Source organism: Tachysurus fulvidraco, chromosome 8, assembly GCF_022655615.1.
Source record: "Tachysurus fulvidraco isolate hzauxx_2018 chromosome 8, HZAU_PFXX_2.0, whole genome shotgun sequence".
In the NCBI taxonomy this organism is placed as follows: Eukaryota; Metazoa; Chordata; class Actinopteri; order Siluriformes; family Bagridae; genus Tachysurus; species Tachysurus fulvidraco.
Window position 1 is genome coordinate 2717257 of NC_062525.1, and position 10879 is coordinate 2728135.

A 10879-nucleotide genomic window follows, 5' to 3' on the forward strand; every position below is an offset into this window, starting at 1 on the left:
TTAGCAGCTTGTTTTATAGCTCCCTCTGCTGGCCGGAAAATCCCTCTGTTTTTTTTATTTCTCTCTCTCTCTCTCTCTCTCTCTCTCTCTCTCTCTCTCTCTCTCTCTCTCTGTCTGTCTGTCTCTCTCTCTTTCTCTCTCTCTCTCTCACACACACACACACACACTCTCTCTCTCTCTGTCTGTCTGTCTGTCTGTCTGTCTGTCTCTCTCTCTCTCTCTCTCTCTCTCTCTCTCTCTCTCTCTCTCTCTCTCTCTCTCTCTCTCTGCTCACAGCACCATGTATATAACTTAATGTAACTTTAATTGCAAAAATATGCCATAACTATATATTTTTGTAAATTCATCCGAAGTTGTTCCAGTTCCATTTCACTAGATGGAGCTGATTTATGATCGTTAACTTCTGGTGCTGCAGGCGGCGTGTTCTTCCCTCAGGACAGCTTCACCCTGCAGCACTCCGCCGCTGTGTGCGAGTGGCTCTTCGTCATCACCGTGCTGCTCTTCTACGGCACGTTCGTCATGGAGTTTCGCATGGTGTCTTCACACACTTTGGTGGTTCTGATCCAGAGAGGAGAGCAACAAGGAGTTTCTCAAAACAAACAAGAGAGGGCTTAATCGCTCGGGTCAGGACTCGGGGTGGATCTGAAGGAGAGCTGAGGGTTGATGAAGAACATGTGAATGCATGGATCAGCTGCAGCTCTTCTTGGAATGAGGGACGTCTCTGATGAGGGATCTGGATGATGGAATCTTCTTGATATTTCAGATATGCTGTGTATCATATTCTTTACACTAATATCTAGTATGGATGATCAGTGTGTAGAGTCAGGGTCTGTCTGATGTTCTTCCTGCCAATAACATATTCTACATCTAAATATATTTCAGCATCATGACCTGTAAAATTTTCCTTTTTTTTTTTTAACTGCACCCTGCTTTTTGTAAAGATGTAGTACGAGGAGCTGCTTTAATAAACATATCATTACACATGATGCCTTCAGGTCCTACACAGAGTATAAAATCATAGGCAGTGATTATGATTATGATTGCTGTATAATCAACTGATTTCTTTTGGGACAATGTTTTGTTTCATAAATAAAACTTATTTAAATATAAAGTTAGCATGCTACATTATTGTTTAAATTTGACCACCAAGGCGATGCTCCTGTGCCATAAATAAACATTTAACATTTAATGAACACATTTTTTTTCTCTTTTGTCCAGGGTTGAGTGAACAATAAAATAAAATATATATACTCTAACAAAATACAGTGACAGTGACGTGACGTACGGCTAAGTACTGTGACCCATACTCAGAATTCGTTCTCTGCATTTAACCCATCCAAAGTGCACACACACACAGCAGTGAACACACACCTCAGTCATCATAAAATACAATACACTATTCAATAAAACTGGTCTCAAACAGCCACTGTGGATTACACTAACAACACAAACACACTTACTGTAAGGCTCGTCTTCGTGCTACACACTTTCCGTGCATCGTTCTTCCTTTTCTTGTTGAAAGGATGGCAAACTCAATGAACCACATACGTGTATGAGCCGAGTCCTTCACCTGGTTCATTCATTTCTATCATGAACGTCAGTGACCAGTTTGTTACCATCAGACTTCTCAATAACTGAACTGAAGTGTACTGAGCACAACATACACACACACATCATCTGTATGGACTGCACAGACCTACACCACACACTGACACATCAAACTGTTTACATGCTGCTTACATCCATCAAACTGTTTACATGCTGGTTTGCACACTTTTTCGCTCTTTTGCACATACTGTACAATATTTCGGTCGTTTCGCACACATACTGTACAATATTTTGGTCGTTTCGCACACATACTGTACAATATTTCAGTCGTTTGCTGTTTTTTTGGCACAATTCTATTATCCCAAGGACCTGCTGATAAGAAACTGTGTTCATTCTAATGTTACTGCACCAAATATTGTTTGAACATTCAGTATTCACACACAGTATTTACACAAAGTATACACACACAGTATACACACAGTATACACACAGTATACACACACACACACACAGTATTTACATACAGTATACACATACAGTATATACACACAGTATACACACAGTATACACACACAGTATACACACACACACACACACACACACAGTATTTACATACAGTATACACACACAGTATACACACAGTATACACACACACACACACACACAGTATTTACATACAGTATACACACACAGTATATACACACAGTATACACACACAGTATACACACACACAGTACACACACAGTATATACACACAGTATTTACATACAGTATACACACACAGTATATACACACACAGTATACACACACAGTATATACACACAGTATACACACACAGTATACACACACAGTATATACACACAGTATACACACACAGTATACACACACAGTATATACACACAGTATACACACACAGTATACACACACAGTATACACACACAGTATACACACACAGTATATACACACAGTATACACACACAGTATACACACACAGAACATACACACACAGTATACACACTGGTCGGTCGGCGCTGTTTCTGTTTACTGTCTATTGTCTTTTGTGTATTGTTTTTTTGTACTTTTTATATTGTCTTGTAACTTTATGTCTGCACTGTCTTTTGTCCTGCACTGTCTTTTGTCCTGCACTGTCTTGTCTGTCTTGTCTGTCTTGTCCTGCACTGTTTTCACCAGGTTACACAGTTGCACTTTATGTATCTAGGACTACTTACAAGTCCTTATAGCCCTATCTTTGTTTTATGTAACACCCTGATCCTGGAGAAACGTCGTCTCATTTCACTGTGTACTGTAACAGCTATATATGGTAGTAATGACGATAAAAGCGTCTTCTTGACTTGACTTAATTTCAATCATGACCTGCAAGTTTGCTCAGTATCAGTAGGTCTACCACTCTCCGGTTAAACTCGTGTTCATTCAGTAAATCCAGCCAATGACACGTACACCCTTTTCGAGCCTGGTTCCTTAATCACTTCTCATGGAGTTTTTCCTTGTCGCTGGTTTGTTCATTAGAGGCAGCTCTAAATCCATATCCACATTATATTGCAAAAAGTTGAATTCAGGTGAAGGGGCACGGTGGGTTAGTGGTTAGCACGTTCGCCTCACACCTCCAAGGTTGTGGGTTCAATTCCCGCCTCCACCTTGTGTGTGTGAAGTTTGCATGTTCTCCCCGTGCCTCGGGGGTTTCCTCCGGGTACTCCGGTTTCCTCCCCTGGTCCAAAGACATGCATGGTAGGTTGATTGGCATCTCTGGAAAAATTGTCCGTAGTGTGTGTGTGTGTGTGAGTGATTGAGAGTGTGTGTATGTGTCCTGTGATGGGTTGGCACTCCGTCCAGGGTGTATCCTGTCTCAATGCCCGATGACGCCTGAGATAGGCACAGGCTCCCCTTGACCCGAGAAGTTCGGATAAGTGGTAGAAAATGAATGAATGATATAATGGATGAATTCAGGTGTCGCAATCGCTTCCATGGCCATGAGTGTATAAAATCAAGCATGTAGGCAAAAATAAGTTGAGAGCAATTTCAACGGAGTGTCCAATGTGTGAAAATAATGGATTATCCTTAACTTTCAGTACTGACATCAACAATAAATATTACAACGCTTTTCAAAACGGAACCTTTTTGACCCACGTCGTATGTCGGTTGTTTGGTCGTCTCCTAGCAACCGCAGCGCGTGCACGGTAACCATAGCGACGGAGCGCTCGAGCGGCTGAAACTCAGACGTTTGTAAAGTGTTGCTGCGTTTAAGGCGTGTTTTATTCGGGTAAGTAATAAATGGTGAAAATACACCTTTTTATTTGCTGTACGGTATTTAAACAGTGGCTTGTGGGTATCTCAGATGATTAGTTAGTGTATAAAGGTATAAGGTTAATCAGCGACGCCATTAAACTGATTCACTGTCAGCAAAGTGGGAGAATCCATTTGGTTTGTTTATTGGGGGGGGGGGTCCTGATTCACCTGTTTAAACACTCACAAAGAGAGTAAAAGCAAAGCTGTTCGTTTTTAAACAAGATTTATTATTGAAATGTCAGATTAGTCATTAAGTTACAGTGGTATTTGTTTTAAAGTGGCACAAACAGCTTTTAAATGACACTTAAAAACCCCTACAACGGACCGTACCATTGTTTTTATCGTTAATTATTCAGAAGTTTGTGGCTGAAATGACACCAAATGATTGAGTGTAATAAAGTAAAAGTGTTTAATCATCTCTAAACCACATGAACTAATATACAGCACTCTTGTTATACACACTGTGCATTTTAATACATTACTGACTACATTAGAACCCTAAGGTGCAGGATGACGTCACTTTGTTTAGTGTTTTAAATAAAATCTCTCTCTCTCTCTCTCTCTCTCTCTCTCTCTCTCTCTCTCTCTCTCTCTCTCTCTCTCTCTCTCTCTCTCTCTCTCACTGAATATATTTATACTGAAACAGTTGTGTTTAATGAGAGCAGAACCAGGTTTAATGCCCGGTGCTGTAGGGTATAACATTTACAGGAGTTTGTCTCGGTGCAAAGTAATAATAAAGAAGTAAATATAATTATATATGTAAAAAATAATAATGTGCATAAACATAAAGAGTTACAGAATATATAGCAGGATGTGCAGAGTGGGCAGTGCAAATATTCAATAACAAAATGTTACATATATATTACAACTGAAAGAAAAAAGAACTGTACATTAGTGTTTGGATGGAAATGAAACTGTTTTTGTGGTATACACACACAGTATACACACAGTGTGTGTAAGACTAAAAGTTTTAGTCTTTATAGACTGCAGCCTTCTGCTATAGGGAAGTGTCTCAAAGAGATCCAGGATGAGAAGGTCAGCTCCAGGTTGTTCCTGCTGCAGCAGGTCTTCAGGTGGTTAATCTCCTTCCTGTAAGCAGACTCATCCTCAGAGATGAGCCCAATGAGGGTGGTGTCATCCACAAGCTTTAAAAGTGTGACAGTTTGGTGATTGGAGGTGCAGCTGTTGGTATAAAGGGAGAGGAGCAGAGGGGAAAGAACACAGTCTTGGGGCGAGACAGTATTTATAGTCCAGTTGCTGCTGTATTTATATTATTCCCTGTGTAACATTAGAGTGCTGCTGATGTCACTGGGAGACGTTTGTATTATTATTATTATTATTATTATTATTATTATTATTATTATTATTATTATTATTATTATTATTATTATTATTATAGTAGTTCATTAAATAAATAGTAAATAATAGACTTAACATCTGGGTACCCAGATAAGTTTGTTTTCTCACTTACTTGTTTATTTATTTCGATATATATTTTATTATTAAATATTTATTTGCTTGCTTGCTTATTAATTTACTTATCTAATTATTTTTGTTTGTTTGTATCTGTTTGTATTTGTTTGTTTGTTTGTTTGTTCCCTTACCTGCTTACTCACTTACAGAATTATTCATTTACTTGCTTATTTCTTTTTTGATTACTCATTGATTAACTTATACGGAAAACGTATGTACGAACGTTCTGCTCCTACTATTTCAGAACGTATCGTACATTTAATACCGAACAGCAGCCTGAATGTGTTTGTACATGAACTCATCATTTCTTTCTGTCAGGATGGACACCGAGTACCTGAAACAGAGACTGGGGAAATGTTTGGTGGAGGGTCTGGCGGAAATTGTGGAGCAGAGACCTGTGGACCCCATTGAGTTTCTCGCTCACTACATCTACAAACACAAAGAAAACTTGGAGTACGCCAAGAAGGTAGTACAAAGACGCAGAGGACCAACCCGATAAAGATGCGAGGATCTTGTGGAATGTCACTGTTTTTTCCACTAGGGGTGAAAAAGTACAATAAACTGAGACCCATGTTATATATATATATATATATATTTTGCAATGAGTTTATTAAAGAAAGTCTTATTTTAGATATTTCACTCGTTTTTCATTTTAATGCACAAACATTGGACTCAAATTCCCAGAATGCAATGCTACTATTTGGCACTGAGTTAGTGCAGAAACAAGTGTACAGATGAGTAGGTGAGAGAGTCAGACAGATTTAAAGGTTAGGTAGAGACACAAAATCACACTGCACCACTATCAGCAGATAGCCGAGCGGCATCGTGGGTAATGTGGCAAAAGAAGAAAGTTTAAAATAAAGAACTCACTACAAAGATTAATATTATGGAGATCAATGTTTCTTTGAGTCAAAGATTTATCCAATAACAATATCTGAGTCATTCTGAAGTTCATGATGTCTTCTCTTGTTGGTTTCACTCAGAAAGCTGCACATGAGAAGCTGGTGGAGAAGGAGGTGCAAAAAGCCAGAGAGGAGGCAGAGCATCAGAAACGGCTGAAGGAGGAGGAGGCGCAAATACAAGCCGCCCAGGAGGTGAGGGACAGACAGAGGAAATGTGAAAGATGGCTACGCAGCATGTCCAAACACTGGACTATCTATTTTCACCAGTAATACTGCTCCAAAGACAACCTAGGGTTTAATTGAGGTGGTGGTGATGGTGTTGATGGTGATGGGGTTATTGGGGGTGATGATGGTGGTGGTGGTACTACCAATAGTACTGTCTCTTTGGTGTAATGGTGGTTATGGTGGTGGTGGTGGTGATATTGGTGATTTGATGGTGGTGGAGATGATGGTAATAGTTATGGTGGTGGTGCTGGTAATGGTGGAGGTGGTGATGACAGAGGTGGGGGTGTTGCTGATGGAGGGGGTAGTGGGATTAGTGATGGTGGTGCCGGTGTAATAAAGTCTAAATCAAACAATCCTTCTTGAGCGTGTCAGCATTAGAGAATCTTTCCTTCACCCTTCACTTCACCTCTCCGCCAACGCAGCCAAAAGCCGAAACTGAAGCAGATGCTAAACAACCCACTGCCCAGCCTGGGGCAGAAGACCCAGAAATGCGGGCTGAAGCTAAGACAACAGTGGAGGCTCCACCAGACGGGGAGGTAAAGCATCTAAAGCATGTCACTGATCAGAATGTTCATTAGGAAGGAGACACACACACACACACACACACACACACACACACGAAGAAGGGAAAAGCTGAAACTATCTGTGTGTTTGAAGAAATGAGAAGAAAGAGAGAGAGAGAGAGAGAGAGAGAGAGAGAGAGAGAGAGAGAGAGAGAGAGAGAGAGAGAGAGAGAGAGAGAGAGAGAAAGCATTGAATTTTTAAAGCAATGTTTAATACAGTTGCTCACAATTCAGGAATAGATGAATAAATAATTCCATTAAAAATTAACAAACATATAGGTTTAAATTTTTACTTTTTGCTCGGCTTCGGACAATCGTTTGTTTAAAAATCTGTTGTTTTTTTTGGGGTTTTTTTTTGCTGCTGCCTCTTTTTCACACGTTTTTCGCTTTACAGGTGTTTTAACATTGACTTATCATTACTGCATCTGTTATTCTCTTTTAAGCTAGAAACAACATCATCAGTGATGCTGTGATGTGTGTTCATCATGGGGGACTTCATGGGGGAAGTCGTGGCCTAAGGGTTAGAGAGTTTGACTCCTAACCCTAAGGTTGTGGGTTCGAGTCTCGGGCCGGCAATACCACGACTGAGGTGAATCAAAAGCATGAATCAAATGACCCGTCTTCCCACATCCAAAACACCTCAGAGTCGATTGAGACGGAGATCGTGTAGGAGAAGTCGTCTATTCTGGATTTTAGGTTCAGGTCGAGTTCATCGCCATCGTTTAAGATAAACGATGAGAAACGACATGCTTCGGCAGCTCGGATTTACTGTCGATTAAGATTTTCTTGACTAGCGAAATCAGTTTGTCGGATCGTTAGAGCTCTCTTGTAAGTGTTTCATCCTTGATGAACAGTGACACATTAGACAGTGTACCTTTTTGTGGCTGGTGTGGATAAGGGGAGTACAGATGTAAGCTCACCTGTACCATACGCTTTTCCACCACCTCTACTGCTTTTTCCACCAGGCGATTGCGCTGTTCAGTCTCGATGCAGCTAGGACGTTTTTATGTCCACCTACATCGCCAACGGCCAGGCTGCACTCCTCCATGCTCACCGCCGACACTACTTTAACTCCATGACGGCGTGTGAGGGAGTTCACGGGGTCGCTTTGTTGGGCCACCATGGTGTTAGACAACACCGTCTTTTTGTGCCCTATCTCGCCAATCGTCTTCTAATATTGTAATACGACAACTAGTCCTCGACAGGCTTGAGGACGCTCGCACTCACTCGCATGACTCAAGGCATGCACAGAGAGAGAGAGAGAGAGAGAGAGAGAAAGAGAGAGAGAGAGCACTTTATTGCGCTTTATTCTCCAGAGGTCAGTAAGGAATCCAGAGGATGATGCATGTGCAGGTAAAATGCTACAATTTCTTCACCTTTTACTTCCATCCATTTTTATCATCACAGGATTTAGACGGCACCAAAGCTGCAGACGTAGACGGTTCCGTCTCAGAGAGCACAGACGATGCAATGAGACGGATTCCTGAAGAATCAGCGGGTGAGACACACCCAGAGGAGGTGGGGACAGAAGATGACAACATGTCTGTACAAATGACAGCTTTAAACTGTGATATTGTTGCGTCTGTGGTTAAAAAGACAATATTTAAGGAAGGATCTCGACCATGAGTGGAAATGACGAAAAGGTCTGAACAATCGCATCCCTCATTTTTTTCACGGTGAAGGTTTCTGACGAGACGAAACCTCAGGATGTCCCGGGGAGTGATGTAATAAATACCGTGGAGTCTGCGGGCGAGACACAACCGAGTCACAGCCAGGTAGAGGACGAGGTGAGGACAATCAGACTACTGGCTCAGTGGCAGACAGAGAAAGACAGAGTCGATAGAAAGACGAGAAGAAAAGCTATTTCACTGCATGCTTTTAAACGAGGCTCATTCTATACACGTTTCCTATCAAAACCGGTAATGTTTATAACGATAATAATATCTGACATAAAGACACTCATGTAATAAGGGTTTCATCGATTAACATGTCTTCTGTAGGTGAACATGCTTCCTAGCTAGTGCATGCTGTCACTCAGCCCTCTTCCACATACACAAGATCATAGAGGCTCACGATTGGCTAGCGAGTGTCACTGTGCAGCTCAGACGAGTTTTACTTTACTATATTGAAGATCGGAGTCCTTATCATTGCGCAATACCGGCGCAAGTCGAGAAACTTTCCAAGACGGTCTGATGACCAGAGATCGTTAGAGATAATCAGGGATTTTTCTAGATCGCCAGAGATCTCTAAAGATGATCACAGATGACCAGAGATGATTAGAGATCTTTCGAGACGGTCGGAGATGACTAGACATGAAAGATCGAGAACGAGTAAGAGAAAAACTGAGAATCAACACAGCGAGAGGATTCTGAACAGGTCTCACACTAACACCATTTCTACACTTTGTTATAGGATTCAGGTGGATCCAAACCTCCAGACGTAGATAGTACGGTCTCTGGAGACAACCCTGAGGTAAATCCTGAAGAATCAGTCGGCGAGACACAACCGAGCCAAACCCAAGCGGAAGAAGAGGTAAGGACAGAACGTGGTCCGTTTGTTAAGAAGAAGAAGAATGGAGCATAGAAGCCTTTATTATCGCCGCATATATATTACAGCACAGTGGAATTCTTTTCTTCACATACCCCAACTGAGGAGGTTGGGGTCAGAGTGCAGGGGCAGCTATGATACAGCGCCCCTGGAACAGGGAGGGTTGAGGGCCTTGCTCGAGGGCCCAGCAGTGGCTGCTTGGCTGTGCTGGGCCTCCTCTGATCAACAACCCAGAGCCTTAACCAGTTGAGCCACCACTGCCCCATTTGTTCCAGGTTTTACACGTGAGTGTCTTGCTAAAGGTCAGGATTTGTCCTTCATAGAAAAACAATGACAAGAGAGAGAAGTGAAGTGAAAGATATGAAGAAAGCTCAAGTGTAGATGCACTTTACTGACCGTACATCAAGCGTAAGCAGAACGTTCATGTCACTTCTGATGTGACAAATTAGCACTAATGCAGGAAGTCTCTCTGTAGATCTACCTGAGCTTCATGAAGCTCTTTTTCTGACGGAATTCACTTTCTGGATCATCAGATTTTTGTCACTGCACGTCTTAATACCGATATTACATTTTTAACACTAGATACTGTATGTTTTTATTGCAGGAGGAGAATAAAGAAGCCTGAAGAGGAGTCAGTTCCCTTGCTTTATATATCTGCTTTATGTTACATATCATTTATAATGTGCAGGTTGTACTCAGTGTGTTTATACCTACAGTACATGAGCATGCTAAAGTACATGAATCAGTCCTCTGGAGCTCATCGCTACAGATAAGGGCGTCTGCCAAATAATGTAAATGTAAATATCTCACAAGTAGAAAAAAATAAAATGATCTGTTTTCCAGCTTTGTGAGTTTTTTCTAACATACGAAGCATTTCATCTGATTTTGCCAAATTAGGTGCATTCAAGGAGGCACGGTGGCTTAGTGGTTCGATTCCCACCTCCGCCTTGTGTGTGTGGAGTTTGCATGTTCTCCCCGTGCCTCAGGGGTTTCCTCCGGGTACTCCGGTTTCCTCCCCCGGTCCAAAGACATGCATGGTAGGTTGATTGGCATCTCTGGAAAATTGTCCGTAGTGTGTGTGTGTGTGAGTGAATGAGAGTGTGTGTGTGCCCTGCGATGGGTTGGCACTCCATCCAGGGTGTATCCTGCCTCGATGCCCGATGACGCCTGAGATAGGCACAGGCTCCCCGTGACCTCAGATGAGCGGTAGAAAACGAATGAATGAATGAATTTAATGTTCTTTTTGTCATCACAGCCAACGTTGATGTACAAATTTACAAACTCCACACAAACCCATGGTTTTTACGCCATTTAAAT

The 10879-nt window shown here is 41.6% G+C and overlaps 2 protein-coding genes across 10 annotated transcripts in view; both read left to right on the forward strand.

Annotated features, from left to right (window-relative positions):
• The window catches only part of LOC113652069 (transmembrane protein 150A-like), a 10926-nt gene extending 9733 nt beyond the window's left edge, over positions 1-1193 (forward strand). For all 3 annotated transcript variants that reach the window (XM_047816941.1, XM_047816939.1, XM_047816940.1), the window contains one exon: positions 416-1193. In XM_047816941.1, coding sequence (XP_047672897.1) covers positions 416-615 — 200 coding nt within the window. In that variant the 3' untranslated portion in view covers positions 616-1193. The remainder of the gene's footprint in view (positions 1-415) is intronic.
• A 2500-nt stretch (positions 1194-3693) lies between these two features.
• Positions 3694-10404, forward strand: dydc2 (DPY30 domain containing 2). 7 transcript variants are annotated; one of them, XR_007143643.1, is made up of 8 exons: positions 3694-3826; positions 5644-5791; positions 6309-6419; positions 6875-6988; positions 8423-8533; positions 8698-8934; positions 9016-9345; positions 9428-9558. XR_007143643.1 is itself a non-coding variant. In XM_047816985.1 (8 exons), exons 2-8 carry the CDS (start codon positions 5645-5647, stop codon positions 10185-10187), a joined length of 729 nt encoding a protein of 242 aa, XP_047672941.1. In that variant the 5' UTR covers positions 3694-3826; position 5644; the 3' UTR covers positions 10188-10404. The 7 variants fall into 7 exon arrangements, 5 of the variants coding, with proteins under 5 accessions (XP_047672941.1, XP_047672940.1, XP_047672938.1 ...); XR_007143644.1 differs by having other exon boundaries at positions 8698-8802; positions 9428-9557; XM_047816985.1 differs by lacking the exon at positions 9016-9345 and adding an exon at positions 10167-10404 and having other exon boundaries at positions 8698-8802; positions 9428-9547.
• Positions 10405-10879: the final 475 nt, after the last annotated feature.